This window comes from Neltuma alba, unplaced genomic scaffold, assembly GCF_004799145.2.
Source record: "Neltuma alba isolate B1F8T4 unplaced genomic scaffold, ASM479914v2 tig00012795_pilon, whole genome shotgun sequence".
Classification (NCBI taxonomy): Eukaryota; Viridiplantae; Streptophyta; class Magnoliopsida; order Fabales; family Fabaceae; genus Neltuma; species Neltuma alba.
In genome coordinates, this window is record NW_021637194.1 from 226282 (window position 1) to 243965 (window position 17684).

Here is a 17684-nt window from a genome sequence, read left to right on the forward strand (position 1 = left end):
TGGTGCACAAGGCTTGAAGACTGAAGTCGACCAATTTCATCAAGGACTGATAGGCTTATAGGCAACAATGCTTTTAACAGAAGAACGTCTACAGACAATTACCAGTAGCTATCAAAATTCAGAAATAGATGGAGCTCTAACGAGATACCAAGATAGAGATACGCCTAAAAATGCCGAAATGAAGATATATGCTGTAATTAATGATTTTGGGAAAATTAATTTTGATCTTATTTTTAATTCAGTCATGACTCACTCCACTCAACTCAATAACTTTAAACTGGGTTAAAACTTAGTCCTAATATTTTCTTATTTAATAAACTAATCCATGTTATATATGACTCATCATCTAGCTATCCTATGTGGCTTCCAAGTAAGCTTCACATGGATTGAAAATTAAAATAAAACGGGTGCACAGATCGCGTATCTGTAAGCAACAATTTAAGATGAAGAAGCTTCTGTTCTGATTTGTGTCGAGTCGGAGAAGATGAGTTTGGGGATGAGCAAGAGGCCATGCTCGAAAGGTTCGCGCCTAGGATGAATAACGGTGCTTGGGTCTCTCGCCGACAATGAAAATGAAGAGGATGTAGAGGGCTCAGTTGCGTTGTTCATGGCTGGAAGAGGAAGAAAAAAACAATGTGAATTAAGAGAGAGCGCAAGATAACGAGAAGGAGAAAGGTGAAAGTTAGAGATCTTCACCTGACGGGAATTATGGAAACGAAGGAGGAGATAGGTGTGTTCAAATGAGGTTAAATATACGGGAACTACCCGCATGAAAACTAGTTGACCTTTTTTTTTTTTTTTGTTTAATTTTGGAAAAAAGTCACTTCTATAGAGTCTGTGTAGAGCTTGCTCGAAAGTCACATAGGATACAAGAATTAATTTATTAAATACAAAAACATTAAGGACTAAGCTTCTCTTAAATTAAAAATTCATAAACTGAGTTCCAAGTCAAAGTTAAGAGGTTAAGTTATAATTGAATTCAAAATTGAAGAATAAAAAAAATTAATCTTTCCAATAACTTTTAATAAGCCGCTTCGTTTTAACCTGATTAAAAGATTAATTAAATAACTTTCCTGCATTCCTTCTCCGCTTAATTTTCAGCTTTTGATCTACGCAACACTTCATTTTCAGTTAAGTGGCTAAAAAGTCAGGTCAGATCACCCGTTTTTAAGAGGCCAATCCCAAAACTTGAGCTTACAAGATCATGAACTGACATTGGTGGATATTACATTAATGCTGATAAACAAATTACAAATACCAGGATGAATTTGGCGGAAATGATCATTTGTTGATTGAGCGTCATCCAGCAAAAGATACTGATAAATTCCTAGGGCTAAAAGCAGAATCACAGCTTCATTGCTATGGTAAAGATTGGCAGACATGGCACATCAGCTCCAATTCGATCTTCCATTAGAACTCTGCCCCCTAGAATCAGATAACGCCGAGCTCTGAGTAAGACTGCTTGATCTTTTCTTTCTATGGGTATTCCAGGAAAACACATGCTCAATCAAACCACTTCCTCTGACGCCCTCGTATTCATGTTTCTGAGTGTTCATTCCTTCCTGCCTGAGTCTTTTTGGGGCAGGACCCGGATTGGTCACATGGAAAGAGCCTTCATTTGATCTCTCTTTCGCCATGGAGAAGCTTTCATTTTGTAATTCAGAAAAACTTTCTTCCGCCCCGACATTATCACCAGAAATTGTGTTGCTGTCCAATGGCAGGTGGTCTCTTCTTCTCCCTTTAACTGAAAGCCTTGACACGTCTTCGCCATTCTCCACAGCTTTCATCCACTGTAGATCACTTAATGTATCAGCATATACCACTTCTTTTCTTTTCCGCTTTCCTGTAACACTGCCAAAATCAAAAGCTTTGACCTTGTCATCCTTGTTAGCTGCTGCAGAGTATACCCAATCTGGCACTTCATGTTCTTCCATTAGACGAGATCTGTAGTTCTCCTTTTGCCTTCTCTCTTCATCCATTCTCTCAAACAACCAAAATTCTTCATCTGTTCGAGCTGCAAGACGGTTGATTTCTCTCTCACTTGGTACATCAGTCCCAAGTGAGCTTGTGCCTCTGCGCATAATCTCCTCCAACATTTCTCTCCTGTCCTGAGCTGCAAGCGCGCGCACACAGTTTAAATACATGACGGACTTCAATGACTCAATTATTTATCTCAAACTCTTCTAAGATTTGTTATTTTTCTAGTGCAGCTTGACAAGTAACGTGTTCAAACATGGTTATAAACAGCATAAGCAACAGTGTCAGAGGGAGACTGGTTCAGTGCTGCTGAATCAGTCAACCACAGGCTATTTTCTCACCCTGTTTTACTTTAAAATTTAAACAAAACCCTCTGCTTGATTAAGAAAAAGTGAGCACAGATATTCTAGTGTCATGATATATCAGGACTACAACAAACCTGTTGAAGTTGTGTTAAAAAGCCCTGCCTGGATGACTTTAGCATCAATGCCCATCTTTTGTTTTGCACGCTCCAAAATCACCTCTTCAATTGATCCCACACTAACCAAAACGAAAACCCGAACTTCTTTTTTTTGTCCAATGCGATGAGCTCGATCCTCGGCTTGTTGATCCATTTGAGGGTTCCAATCACTATCAAAAATTATAACAGTATCTGCCGTTTGCAAGTTTAGACCAAGGCCTCCAGCACGGGTGCTCAAAAGAAACATAAAGTATGGAGAGTCAGGAGCATTGAACTGTCGCAGTAGAGTCCCTCTTTCCTCAGTTTTTGTTGAGCCATCAAGTCTAAGAAACTTGAAATCATGAAGCCGCAGATAAATCTCAAGAATGTCCATGAGACGAGTCATCTGTGAGAACATAAGGACTCTGTGCCCAGTTCTACGAAGTTTTGGTAGCAAACGGTCAAGTAGTTCAAACTTCCCTGATGCTCGGACAATCTCATCTTTGTTCCACATATTATGTTCCCCCACAAAGAGGTAGGGATGATTACAACACTTCCTGAGTTGCATTGTTAAATTCTGTAGACTCTTGGATTTCCCAGTGCCTAAAAGTGTTCTCCAATTAGATAAACGTTTATGAAAGAAACTATTTACAGATCTTATGTAAGCACAAAAAGCTTTGAAAACAACCTAAGTATCACTGGGGTTAGAATATTTGAAATCTCAATTACATTCATTGAAAGAAAAAGATTTGAACATGTACACTTTAAAAAAAAAAAAAAAAAATCAACACATCAAGTGATCAGAAACCATTTCCATATTCAACTACCACGAATGGGTTTTTCAGGATTCGCCAATCCAAAAGAAAGTTGCAACTGGTAAAACATAACAATAATAGGGAATTTCTTGTTTAGGTGATCAGAGGGACTAACAGCCCAAACATCACTAGGGAAATTGCAGGCAACTAAATAGCACAGAAAAGGTTCGTAGCTCTATTTTTTGAAGATGGGCTTATCTGAATCATAAGCATCCATTGAAAAAGGTTGTTTTTTTTTTTTGTTTGGGGGAGGGGGTGATTAAACACTTTCAGTTGACAAACAAACATTAAATTGAAAGCATTTTGAAACAATTTTTTTTTTTTTGGGGGGCGAGGGGTTGGTGATGTTAAGTTGTTAAAAAGCAGAATCGGCCAAGGAGATAAATGGAGAGCATGACCAAAAAAAAAAAAAAAAAACAAACAAACCATTGTCCAAGCCAACTCTGCCCAAGTCAGTAACTTGTTGATAATATACTTTCTGCCATGATGACATATCACATTTGAGGATGACCTGAGATTTCCCTGGAAGATATTTTTCCACCTCATCTTTCTTCCTTCTTAATATGAAGGGTCTTATTACCTAAGAGCGAAAAAGATACATCAGAAAGAAGTTGGAAAGGGCCAGAACAACCGAAACTAGAAGAGAAACCCACTTGATGAAGACGACGAATGATCAATAGCTGTTCTTCGTCTGTTAAAGAGACATCAACTCGATCCGCAAAGGGGGCATTAAACCAGTCCTCAAAATTCTGAACTGAGTTAAAAATGTTTGGAAGGAGAAAATTAAGAAGGGACCACAATTCCTGCAAACTGTTCTGAATAGGGGTGCCAGTCAGCAGTAGCCTACGTTGGATGTTATAGCTGCACACAAGTACAATTTCAATTAGAGAAGTCATACAATCTCATTCCATTTAAAGTCATCGAGATTTGTTTAAGAAATGAAACTTTTCTGCACGACCAAAGAAAATCAAGATGACGTACAGCACAAATAATTTTATTTTGGGGCAGCTATCACGCATCCAATACTACGAACTAATCCATATTCAAGTGTCATTAGGCTTCAAATAAGAGGTAGCTCTCCCCAGTAAAGTTTGTTTCTTTTGCCACATCTTTAAGGCTCAATTTGAAATCTCACTTATAGGCATCACATTTGTTCCACTTGACTCAACCGTTATTAACAACGCGATTACTAGAACAGCTCTCAAATAAAACAACAAAGTAGCAGGCAGAATCATAAAATAGGAAAAAGGAAATCCTCATAACAAAGTCATCATGTTATATAAGTTATATTCAATCTCAATGTTTCAAAACTAGGCCAACATTAAATTGGTGAAAGTACTAATTCACGGTTCCATATTGTGGTCAAAATGATGACAGTTACATATTTATATATTAAAAATATTATACAATGTTGAAAAAAAGGACTAATATGAAGAAGAAAAGCCTTTAGGAGTCATTCTGTAAAACTAACATAAAATGTTTTAAAATAATTTATAAATTATAAATAGCTTCAGGTTAACGCTCCTCTTGAGCATGATACGTCCAAATAAAAGAAAAATTGAATGAAAAAGTGTATATTTGAAGATAAAACACAAAAAAGCTCAAAATTGAGATAGTAAACATGCATGTTTTGAAAAATAAAATAAAAGGGCGCATCAAGTTTTACTCAAAAAATTATTCAAAATGGAAACAAAATCACCTCAACTGGATCATTAGAATCCAGAAAGTGTACACCTTGAAAAAAATTATTCTAAGGAAAATATTGGCCATATTGGATCATACCCAGAATCAAGAGTTCTTGCTAGAGCACACTCATGATTCTTCAACCGATGCCCTTCATCCACAATCAAGTAGTACCAGTTAATTTTCTTGAGAAACGCCTTATCTCTCATTATAAGGTCATAGTGTGTTATCAGAACATTAAACTTCCCCTCTCCTGATAACTCCTCCTTCATTGCTTTTCGCTCATCCAGCCGTCCATCATAAAGAACAGTTGTAATGCTGAATACACGAAAATCCACAAGTGATTTGAAAGTGATTCTGATCTACATAAATCCAACAAACACAACACCCCTCCCTCTTCCCACTAGGAGACCAGGGGAGGTTGTAGCTTTACAAACTCCAATGGACATACCTTGGAACCCATGTCGAGAATTCACTGATCCAATTTGGCAGAACAGCCTTTGGAGCCACAATCAAGTGGGGACCAGTCACGCCCTTGTTCTCCATAAGATAAGCTATCAAAGAAATTGTTTGTATTGTCTTCCCCAGCCCCATTTCATCCGCCAAAATTCCATTTAGGTTGTTATTGAACAAGGAAAGCATCCACTGAAGCCCTTCTAACTGATATGGTCTTAACTCTCCACCTTGAAGAGTAGAAGGTTGCTCAGTTACCTGCAAATATACAAATTGTTAGCATACCGCATTTAACTTTCATAGAGAAGGAGCCATATAAGGCACACTATTACAAGTGACTAACCGTGCAACATTTTCACTACTGGAAAACCGATAAACGAAATGAGATTGGTTTCCAATCTCCCATCAAATTTTGCATTAATTTCAATAATGTTAAACTCGTATAGTTTATGAGAACCTTGTAAGACAAGAACTTCTGATAATTATTCTACTACATAGAAGGAACAAAATTCCAAGTGTTTGACATGAGCAGAACCAGACTGACAGTTGTGCAAGGCATATGAGGTGAAATCAGACCACTAGAATTTATTCTGGAAACAGTATATAGGATACCCCACATTTCATGCACATTCTAACGTAACTATTAATCTCAGGCAACATTGTGATTTGTCCTGAGTAGGATACAGATGGAGCAAAATCATTTCTTTACCCCTTTTTTTTGTTGGCGGGTAGGGCGGCTAGCCAGGGAGAATCAACCAAAGTTTCTCTCTTGCATCAGAAGGAATGTTATTATCCATATATTGTTCAGTAACAAGTCATGAATTGACCCTGGTATAAGATCATCATTCATCCAACTAAAGCATTCGCTATACCAAATGTCCAACAAACATTAGAAATAATGCACGTGCTGGCTAAAAGTCGCACCACCTCTGACAAACACAACACATCTTTCATTGGGTCAACTATTTATTTTAAAGACCTTTGGTGCGATAAAATTAGCCGACATGTACCTTTTCTTGAATTGAATGTATGGCAGAGTTGTATTGCCGTTGACCTTCAAGTAAATCACTAGTGTCACCATTGTGATCAGAATCTACCATGTCAGCATATTCCTCAGCAGGTGATTCCTTGGATATTCCATTTTTTGAACCATCTGACTCTGGTAGTTCAGCTTCTGAGTCTTCCAAAGGTTCGATGCCATCCATTTGTTTTGAGTCCTTTTGACGTTGAACAGCTGCTCCCAAATTTACAAGCAACTTATTTGTTTCTTCAAGAAGCAAAGTCAATCTTTCATTCTTACTCTCTTTGACCATTCTCATATAAGCTTCTTGATCATCAGCCTTTAAGGCTTGAAACCTCAATTTCTCAGCCCTTGTTGCACGTTGTCTTTGCCTTCCATGCCATGCCTGAAAATCACCATGAGAATTCACAAGTAATTTCAAATTTTATATGCAACTTATATCCCGAATTTAGATAACGTATTTTCTTCCACATAACAAATGCTTGGTGACCCATGAAAGACTGGAGAAGGAATTTTATACCTGGACACCATCATTTCTTTGTTTTCTTCGTTTCAAAGAAGCTTGAATCTGTAATTGGAACTCACGGACAGCATTAAGTATTTCCGCGAAAAATTTTCTTTTTCTGGTCTCTATTTGATTCTTCTCCTCCTCTTCCAATTTTGACAATCTCTGCATAGGAGGTTTTAGAGGCAAAGGTGAAAAGCAAACTTTAGTCCATTCCAAGCACTGGCCGTAAACCATCAGAATAAACCATAATAGGAGCATAACAACAGTTGGAGGAATCCACCAAAAAGCTGGCACATTACCAATGCGGCAATAAGGCCTCATCATACAGAGATATGAACTATAACATATGTTATTACATTATACGGAAAGCCATTTCAAACACAAACAGAGGAAGAAAATATTAATATATATAATCACCTCAGCGTCCCTTTTCTTCCTTAACTGATCATCAGCATCCATGGCAAATGGATCTCCAACACCATACATAGGACGACGCAACCGCATCATTCCCCAATCAAACAACTGCCTGCCAGGATGTGCACATTTAACATTGAGCCAGTATTCAGCACTCACATCAGATCGAACCTTCTTCTGCAACTCTCCTAGCTGCCAAAAAAAGGTCCTTGCCAACAAGGACACAATTCATGTCATTTCTCGGCTCTAGTTAGAAAAAACAAATACATATGCGCTAATTACCCTCACTAGAAAAGACCCTTTACCCACACATTATATTACAATGAAGAGAAAGCTAGATGTTGCATCTGCAAAATGTTTGACTTCATACATTGGATAAATTTAGCCACATTTAAGGGCAACACAACCACAAGAGTGTTCTAATTTAAAACTAGTCAAAAGACATAAGTGCCGACTAGCTTCTAACTTCTAACAAAGGCAGAACTTGGCCAAACTCAATGACAATTCAAAAGCCACAGAAACAACAGAAGTTTCCAACTTCACATTGCATAAACAGACATAAAGTCTGTCTATCTTCTAGGATAGGCCAAAGCCCACCTATAATATATGCATATATATAGCTTCTAAGATAGACATGAGCCAAAATACAGTAAGTGTCAAAGAAGGATTTCAAGAATCAAGTTTACCTTCAGTCCATACAGTTCAAGTAGGCACTTTGTCTGCAGGTCCTCTCCCCTGCTTGAAGGCAATCCTGGTTCAAAACAATACTGCGTCTAAGTAAATTTTTTCTAAGATCGTTGATATAACTTAGGCCAATCTCAGTCAATGCACAAGACAAGTGAGTTATGTTTAGCATCATTGGCGATAAGGCATTTTTCTTGTGTGATAGCAAAAAAGGCCTGTGGGGTTAGTGAAAGCTTAAGTTCCTTTGATGTGGAAGGGCTTTCTCGGCAAGAGTACCGTTATGAAGGTCTGTAGAAGTCATTCCAAGTGCTATGATGGGGAATAGATGGATGGAGGAGGGCGTTGATTGGGTAAACAGGAAAGCTGAAAGGTGCTGGCGTCCTTACAGGATGAATCTGTATAGGCCCTTCCCTCCTATTCATTCAAAGTGGCCAAGATAGATGGTCTTACGGAAGCTATAGTTCTAAAGGTCATTAGCAGTATGACAACATTATAAAGACAGGTTGATCAATCTATCAATGCTATGAAAATTTGAAAGGATTCATAATAGTATTTCTTGAATGAATTCCCGTACTGAGAGCAGGGATAAGAAATACACACTTTCTACCATGTTAACATAGTGCAAAATTTGTAAGAGAGAAGGTGGTGCTTCTTTTTTACTACAATTGTCAACCTTCAAGTTCATTTAACCGATGCTGAATCTGACTTTTATAACGGCTTTCCCTTTCTTCCTTCAATTTGTAACCTGACACACAGCTTGGTCGTTGTTTCAATAGTGCATCTTCAAGATCCGTCAACAAATCTTCTCTAGAATTTCCTGTATTATCCTGAACAAGGAAAAAAAAAAACAATCGCACAAATTTGCCAAAAGTTAGAAGCTTTATCAAAAACAAAAGGAAAAGGAAAGCCGGGTATAACTGAACAAGAACTGTAACAAAGAATCAGTCAAGATAACAAAATTGTGAAAGACAGGCTAATTGCCCATGAATTAAGTTCCACCTAGGCTGCATGTAGCATGCCCCCAAACACGAAGAACTCATAAATTTTCCCAATTCACAGATAATTCCTGGAGAAAAAACCAAAACTTGGCAAGAACCCATTACAAAGAAACATCCCTAGCTTCACAAACTCCGCCAATTACCCCAAAAATCAGACACCATGAGACAAAATTAAACAAAAATTTCAGATAAAACACCTACCAAAACCTTGTCAGCATGGGCATCCCCCTGTTTCTCCTCAGATCCGGCTCCACCCCCACTTCCATCAGGGACCTCGCATTCATGGTCATCACTAGAAGCATCTTCGGCGCCGTGATAGATGGAAGAAACGGTGTTGAAAAGATCAGGAGGCAGAGGGAGGTTACGGGAGACAAGGTTCAGAGCACAAATGAGGGTCTTGGTCTTCTGGGCATGATCAATGGGTGGCTGCTGCTGCTGTTGGCTCTGCAGCTGAGCCATGAGCGTGGCGGGAGCGAAGCAACGGTTTGCTTATTTAACGAATATTTGAAAGAGGGAATTAATCTGTGCTTGCTATGCCTTTTGAGTTTAGAGTGACAAACAAAAACACACTCTTCTTACAAAGACAATACAAACATACGCACGCTCACGCCCTCCTATTATCGTTTCAATGTTTCACTACTTCGCCCAAAACCCTCCCTTCGCCGCTTTCTCTCTCTTCGCTTATAAACGGGGATGCCTCGAGGGTCTTGTTGCCAAGTGCCTTCTATATGTTTATTCCAAACACGGCTCTAAGTTTACATGGTAAGACATTTATGCCCCTCCAAGTCCCGTTTGTATTTTGTTGGCAAAAAACACGTCCCGTTTGTATTTTAACTTCCTTTGTTTTGGCTAAAAGAGTATTTAGATGAAATTAAAATTAAAATTTTCAAAATAATTTTACAGTATGCGAAATAAATATATAAAAAAATTTATCTCAACTTAAAAAAGATGTTTTAAAAAAGTACTTTTTAAAATACCCAAACACTTCCAAATAATTATAAAAGTTAACTTTTCTAGCAGTTCTATAAAATTTTATGTATTTTGTATTTTTAAATCACAATTATTTCTATTTTAGGTCTAAATGGTTTAATTGTGAAGTACAATTTCAAACCATTAATATAAAACACTTAAAAAGCGTCAATTTCTTGATTTTAACTCTAAGAGTTACTTTTCAAATGGTGCGAGAAGTTTAACTTTCAATTTTCAACTTCTTGAAAATTTTATATTTTTATTTATGAGTACGGAAACAAATCACATCTCAATAAGTTTTACTCATCCAATAAAAACAAGCATCAGAATAATTATAATGTACTGTTATCATTATTGAAAAATTAGATTTTATGTTTAGAAGACAAATTATTCATTACCATGTGTCTGAATTGTATATCTTCTTAATTTCATCACATGATATAGACTTTTATTTTAAATGTAAAACTATATTAAGTCAAATGTTAAATACTTTTTATCGAATATCTCCTATTAATTTAAATATACACATCTAATTTTCTTACTACGATGCTCTCTCATACTTCTTTAGAGGGTATTTTACTAAAAAAAAAATTGAAATAAAAAACGTATACTATAAAATTCTGAAAAAATGTGAATAAGTTGGGTTCAAGATAAACTTTTTCATTACTATTTATATATATCACAGAAAAAAATTATTACCTTTCTATCTTATTAATAAATACTTAATTTAAAATATAACATCCAATTATTTCACTTCGTGTTCATTGTAATTTTATTATTTAAGATATTATTATATGGCACTTAACAATTGTATCCATTTTCAGTCACGCAAAGTCACATTCTCAATGGAAGCATCAACTCGTAATGGCTTACGGGCATTGTCCCCCCAAAATCCAAACACAAACAAAAGCACTGATGGGTCAACACTAAATATACCAGAAATGATTTTATTTTTATAACATTTTGATTTGTTCATGGTTAAATATTTCATCTTTTATCACTTACAGATATCTTGATGATCTTGCAGTGAAGTATTCAAACCCTGTCGACGTAAAAACATACCGTTAGTCAAGTCTTAAACCAACTATGTTATGCCACGCACGATAAACAGAAAGCTTGAGGATTACAATTACGAACAAGTAATACTCCTCCGGTCTTTAATATAGGACCTATTTAACTAATTTGATTATATTAAGGAAGTTAGGTAAGCTAGTTAATTATAAAAATTGTGACACATTTTTCCTAAAATACCATAATCATCTTTCTTAATACCCCTCTCTATCTTCTACTTGATTATGGTTGATGGAGTATCTATAGGGGTAATTTAGAGAAAATTAATAATATGAGAAATGAGTCTTATATTTAGGACCAAAACCAACTCACTAATTGGATCCTATATTAAGGACCGGAGGAGTACTAATTATTTAAAAGGAGAATGACAATTAAGAATTCTATAATAAGGTTAAAACTAAATTAAGACCTCACCACAACTTGGTTCCTAAATTTAGTATTTATTTCTCTATATTTCAGCACTAATTTTTTTTCCTAAAAAAATTATTTTATAGTATTAACATTCTTATAAAGTCCTTAATTGCCATTCTCCCTTATTCAGACCCTCTAATGTACATATAAACACCATCTTATTTCCACATTCTCTCAGGTTATCTTTAAACCAATTATTCTCTCAACAACTATTGTTTTTTTCTTTCGGCGTTAACTCTATCATTGATGCCGAAGGATTACGTCCAGAGCACTCTTCTACCATCCCCAAAACTTCCAAAATTACAAATTCCTTTCTATTAGTTTGATACCATCTTTTCAAGGCCTGGACAAGAAACAAAAGCCCTTCAGGAAGGACTAAAAAGTTTAACACGCTTACGCAAAATATTAGTTACAACTGTCATGCATAATACTTTCTGCATGTACTTTTCTGATGACGCAGCAGAAAATCCAGCATAACCCATAAGCAATTATAAATGGCATATACAGATGGGCCAGCATGGAAGCTGCTAGTTAAGGTAAACAAGGTGCCGCAACAATTTCACAAAGGTCCTGAAAAGAATAGTACAAGTGAGCAACATAGTGTTCCCTTTAGAATGTAACTGTGTAAGTACGGGGCGAGATTCAAACTAGGCTATTTCCCCTGTCAAAGAGCAGAAAACCATGGACCCCGTCCTACTTTTAGCCGGAGTTTGCAGAATTGTCGCCTCAACAAAACCTGAGGGATCCATGACTAGGAAATAAAGCCAATGCAATGAATGTTTGATGGCCACGGGTATTCTCCACTAACTTAACGTTCAACTCTGCAATGCACGGCTGATTGGTTCTTGGAAATACTGGAGAGAGATCAAGATAGCTTCCTGTATTCAAAAAGATGGAAATTTAACAGTGACAACATTCTAAACAGGTAAAAACTTTTTTACACTTTTGGCTAGCAAAAGACAAAAAAGGTTAGGTTGATAGTACCTCAGTCCGGATTGTCCGGCTCCCCTGATGAGGGCATGTGTTCAAGTATAAATGGAATACATCGCCTGCATTTTTCCCCTTTTTTAAAATTAATACAAGGGGCGGGGAGCAGCGAGGAAATTTTATTCAGCACCGTTGTACATCTATGATAAACAATCACACGCAGCTCACAAAGACGTCCAAGACTGCTAATTGTCACTATTTATGAAACTATGAAATTCTGTACATGTAACTCGAGAAATTTAGAAGAATGAAGACAAAAGAGCTCACAACAAACAAAAAATCAACCCAAAAACACAGAAAACATTTTTCATGAACTGAAAGGGCATCCCGCAGGAGTGGTTTTTGCAACTTCTAGGGAATCTCGGGTTGGCAGTTGTTTTGAGACGGGAACCACAGGTACCACATAGATATGATTTATTGAACAAAGGAATACCTTTAAGACATCATCTTCTTCAATGCATTCTTCTAACCCAGCAAGTCCACCAAAGGCAATCAGTAAGTGCCTACCAAATTAGACAAACAAGCAAATCATAAATTAAATTTGAATGGAAACAACTTTGAATCATCGCAAACATATAATTTTATTTAACGTTCACACTTCACTGCTTCAGACATACCCAGTTTGTGAAGCTTGAATTAAGTAGAAGGACTTCACCAGTGGATTTTTTTTTCTCTTTAAAGAAAAAGAACACTAGAAAGAAGACTCTTTAAGCTCCAATAACATTTACATAATAAGATGACAAATTCACAAGGAATGAATCAATAAAGGAAACAAGTTCAATGCAAAACTACCGTAATTATTTATGCGTAAAAACAATTATAACGTATTGTAGAAGGTGAAATATATGATCTCCCTGCAGCCAATACAGAGGCAAATTTTATATTTTTTGTTTGCTTGAATAAGCAATCTACATAGGTTAGAATTAGCACGTAAATAATCTATCTGATATAAAGAATTTTATAACTGGTAATACGCCAAATACCTGAAGGATGGAATTTTAAGATCAGATGACTTGATAATCTGACCGTGCTCAGAGGTGCCAATTATATGATCATAGCCACCCTGTCATAATAACACAAGTTAACACGAGAACAGGCATATGAATTAAAGTAAAACAAAAATTATGGTATATGGATGTTAGAAGGAAAAGTCCAAGATGGAAAAAAAAAAAAAAAGGGAGAGAAGGGATACCTTGTATGTGCAATCTTTAAACACTGAACTCAGATTATGCGCATAACGCACTTGATATCCCCAATATAGTCCTTCTTCCCTAGGCTTGGATGATGAGACAATCTGATGTGGTAAATCTAGATGAATGAAAAAGATCGTTGTAATTCCTAAGCATCGAACTTGGTTTCAAACCAAAGAAAGATTACACAAGCAATCAAATAGCCAAATAGTAAGCATCAGCAAGCCCCCGTCTATAACTGAAGCTTCTTCAGAACCACACTTCCTCAATAATCACCTTAGCCTTTACTTTCTCTTGCACTAAATGAAATTTTTCTTGTTTTTATCAAAGCCTAATATGTAAGAAGGGCAGATGATTCATTTCAAGAGAAGAAGAATAGAGCTTAACTTAGAACATCTGTGAAACATTTTTCCCACTTGCAGATTAAGTATTTGGCCAGAAATTGCTTTTGGAAATTATATTTAGTTGACCTCTGCAATGATCTCTTATTGTGCATAAAGGCATGCTATAAATATGGAAGAAAACTCCACCAACCCTCCCAAAAAAATCTTGAAAGGAAAAAAACATTGACAGAAATTCTGGGATAGAACAAAAAAGAACAGTACTCTAAGGAAATGGCATATCAGAATTAGATTTTAGAACCTAAAATTTGTCATAATGAGATAGCAAGAGAAACAAATGAAAACCCAAGGCTGATAATGAAAGGTTGCACGGGAAAGGAAAGAAAGTCGGTTTCCCCCACTCCCCAAGGATAAATACCAAACAAAAAAGCCATCTCTTTAAGTGAGAAAACAAAAGATTAAGAAAATGGTACTGCATTTGACCGACTCACAGTTGGAGGTAGGAAGATGGGCAATAGTTTGAAGAAGCTGAGATATATAACATAACAGCAAGAAGGATGAAAATATAGTTTGCACAGTCCTATAAGGATGGCGTGGTTTATGGTGACTATCGTGTGACACAATTTATACCAAAAAAAATGATTGTAAAACAGCTTAAGCAGATCAAAATAAGGAAGATAAACAAAGATCAATTTATTACCAGAATCCAGATTGCGGTTGGCACCCATTGCCACAGTAACTCTTCTTTGTGGCTCAAGTTCATGGTCAACTATAACATGCTGCAGGGGTTGTGTGCTAAATTAGAACGTACACAAAGACACTCAATACTTTCCATTTCCAATGACCAAGTGTATTTGGTAAATGACTTTTGGAGAGAGAGAGAGAGAGAGAGAGAGAGAGAGAGAGAGAGAGAGAGAGAGAAATGATGAACAAACAACGGATGGTCAGGAGTGTTTCCATCTATACACAATAGTTAACAGCCAACAAAACAACATTGAGATTATATCGGATCAAATGTCTTCCAGTGCTAAAAAGAGGTGAATATCAGGATAATGCTTCAAGGCACTCACTACTAACAAACGTCAGAAGAGAAATAGGGAAAGAGAATGAGTGAAAGATAAAAGAAAAGGAAACAAAGGAGTGTTCAACGAAATGAAAGCGACTTGCTGACTGATGCCAAACAAAAATTGTTTAGCTCCACGTTAAGTAAATTATGAGATAATATGCCCATACCTTATTCAAACCCACATCAACTAGTGTTCCTCCAGAATTTGAATCTTTTTCTTTTAGGGTGACACCTATAAAATTAAGGCAATATATCAAAAATCTGGCCAGAGTAACCATGGCAGTAAAACAATGAACGATGCAGTAAATGATCTTATTCTACTTTTTTAACCAGAGAGAGGAGATATTTTATCAAAAGGGGCGAAAAGTGCCTTCAAATAAAGCGAGGGATAGTATGCCTGTATAAATGGTAAAAAAATATAAAAAGAAATAAACAAGATAATTAACACCATAAACCTTGTCAAACAAGAGAGGCTCAGAGGGCATGTACACAATCATACTACTCTCAAGTAGTTACTATCACAATAAATCTTGTCATATCCATCAACATATCACGATGTAATTAGCATATAATTAACATATATAAAATAAAACATCATGGCCCGATGATAATGATCATGTTCGTAGCAACTTAACCTCTCCTAGCATGAACAGTGTATTGCAGCAAACCATATCAAATCTTTGAGTGCCTCACTAAAAAGTCAAAATTTCAGGTTGTGAAGTGAGAGCAATAAGGTGAGAAAATATTCCTGATAGCTTTTTTATTTTTTTCTCCCTTCACAAATAACTACTATTTCTCTTTAGATGCAACCATGTTTCAACAGTCATAGACAGCATTTTCATAATACAAAAGGACCCCTATGGAGCTACCCATTGATATGCTGTAAATGCAGGGTTATAATATCTCGCATAGGTCGGTCAATGACAAACGAAGATTAAAATCGAGCTTCCATGAACGAAGAATTCTACTTTTCATTTACTAGAAGACGTGGCGTAGAAATTTCAGTTGAACATGAAAGCCTACCTTCTCGATATGGACCCCATTCATGTTTACGCAAATGGTGTGGAGCATCAAGGGGTGGCAACAAGCCCTGTTAAGCATAATACAAATTGCCAAAGTTAGACACGGAACAAAGATTGAATAAACAAATTTAAGAACCGCAGTTACTAGCTGTAGTAGTAGGAAAGCTGCATTTCAGTGAATTGGTCGAACCACAAATCTCAAGCTGTTATGTTTTGGGAAGAGAGCCTTTCTTAGATACTGGGGAGTTTCAAGATACTGTAAGATTCTCATGAGGAAAGCTGCACCACTTTCTTCATCTGTGTTATCCGGTTTCGCAACATTGTAGTCTTTATCTGCGTTCCTTTTATTGTCAAATACGACAACCTATTCGGACAACAAGACTGATCTATATGAGCAATATAGCTTAGTCAACTTTTCATCATACTATAGAACATCGGGAGGAATCAATAATTTGAAGCACATCTAATCATAAAAATTGAAAAAGAAAAAAGAGTAGCATCCTCAAGCAATTAATGCAGACAGCAACCTCGTGGATTCGGAAAATAGTGGCAGCACGAGCTATTTCACCAGCCAACTGAAAAGGGGGAAATTGAAAAGAATTCTCAGAATTAAAGAGAAGAGAAATAGAACAGGGGCATCTTGAAAAATGCTTTCTTCTTTGGGTCCTAAACAAAAATGCAGGAATTTCCCGTTCTCTGTACTTCCTTAGTAATCAAACAAAACCCAGACAGGGGAGAAAGTGTACTCGAGTAGCAAGCTCGTAAGATTGTGTATTGTCAATGATAGAACCAGGCACGGCAATGCTGACAGTAGGTATTTCCTTGGCTTTGTGATCCTCCTCCTCAATGTTCCTTCTCTTTTCCTTCTTCCGGAGCTTCTTCTTCATCTTTTGAGCATCATCATTAATAAGCTCGCAGTCGTTTTGTGGCTCTTTCACTTCTTTTTCTGCCTCTGAATCCGTTCTTCTCTTCTTTCCCATTTCTGCTGCGTCTCTGCTCGGTCTGGAACCAGAGCGGAACCCGACGTCCCTCTGGCCCTGGAGGGTTTTAGCTTAGGTGCAAGAACCCTTTTTTTTTTCCCCCGGGGGGGGGGGGGGTGGTTATGTGCTGGGACAAAATTGGAGCTTTAAATATTAAACTTCTCCAAATTGACATTTACAGAACACAATCCCAAATCAATAAACATAATAAACATATATATACGTGGGTGTACGCATGTATATGACGGTATAAAACATTTCATAAATTTATGTTATTTGCTCTCTAATTTTTCATATGGGTACTGTGTTTTCGCATTGTGAATCTATGGATTAGCTGCTTAATGATAAGGTGGTTGTGAGTGACGGGGAATCGTGTCGTGTTAGTTAAATGGTTTTGCTATACGCATATTTCAGTTTTTAAAAAAAACAAAGAACAAAAAAGGAAAAAAGTCTCCTGCATATTTCTATATTCCATGTTAAACGCTGAATCGATCCATAAATTTTTTTGATTACAAAGCTTAAAATTTTCATAATATTGTATTGAAATAAAATGTTGTGATCCTCACGCAATTTAAACTAATTACAACTTGAATTAACTTTTTTGTTGTTCGATGCTCATTTGGCAAGAAATTTACTGCACGTATTAATGTCATCA

General features: G+C 36.6%; 2 protein-coding genes across 3 annotated transcripts; both read right to left on the reverse strand.

The window, feature by feature from the left end:
- Nucleotides 1-1131: 1131 nt before the first annotated feature.
- Nucleotides 1132-9664, reverse strand: LOC114731013 (probable ATP-dependent DNA helicase CHR12). 2 transcript variants are annotated; one of them, XM_028918133.1, is made up of 12 exons: nucleotides 9194-9664; nucleotides 8668-8821; nucleotides 7997-8061; nucleotides 7314-7502; nucleotides 6909-7058; nucleotides 6378-6773; nucleotides 5366-5625; nucleotides 5014-5232; nucleotides 3885-4092; nucleotides 3658-3811; nucleotides 2417-3019; nucleotides 1132-2113 (listed from the first exon to the last, which is right to left on the reverse strand). In XM_028918133.1, the coding sequence occupies exons 1-12, from the start codon at nucleotides 9449-9451 to the stop codon at nucleotides 1389-1391; spliced, it is 3381 nt and encodes a 1126-aa protein (XP_028773966.1). In that variant the 5' UTR covers nucleotides 9452-9664; the 3' UTR covers nucleotides 1132-1388. The 2 variants fall into 2 exon arrangements, with proteins under 2 accessions (XP_028773966.1, XP_028773967.1); XM_028918134.1 differs by lacking the exons at nucleotides 8668-8821; nucleotides 9194-9664 and having other exon boundaries at nucleotides 7314-7518; nucleotides 7997-8019.
- Nucleotides 9665-11793: 2129 nt separating this feature from the next.
- Nucleotides 11794-17114, reverse strand: LOC114730995 (putative methyltransferase C9orf114). The gene is given in 12 exon segments (XM_028918120.1): nucleotides 11794-12304; nucleotides 12307-12321; nucleotides 12428-12505; nucleotides 12864-12933; nucleotides 13414-13493; nucleotides 13623-13738; nucleotides 14662-14740; nucleotides 15195-15259; nucleotides 16051-16117; nucleotides 16240-16413; nucleotides 16577-16624; nucleotides 16796-17114. Coding segments are annotated over 12 exon segments (1161 nt in total). The 5' UTR covers nucleotides 17030-17114; the 3' UTR covers nucleotides 11794-12169.
- Between the last annotated feature and the right edge of the window lie 570 nt (nucleotides 17115-17684).

Bases quoted from the DNA above. Each gene is read 5' to 3' on its own strand.
- LOC114731013 (XM_028918133.1), bottom strand. From the start codon at position 9,451: ATGGCTCAGCTGCAGAGCCAACAGCAGCAGCAGCCACCCATTGATCAT. The intron at 7,503-7,996 runs GTAAACTTGATT...TTTTTTTGGCAG, and splicing joins TTGAACTGTATGGACTGAAG to CTAGGAGAGTTGCAGAAGAA. The intron at 3,812-3,884 runs GTGGGTTTCTCT...TTTCGCTCTTAG, and splicing joins TCATTCGTCGTCTTCATCAA to GTAATAAGACCCTTCATATT.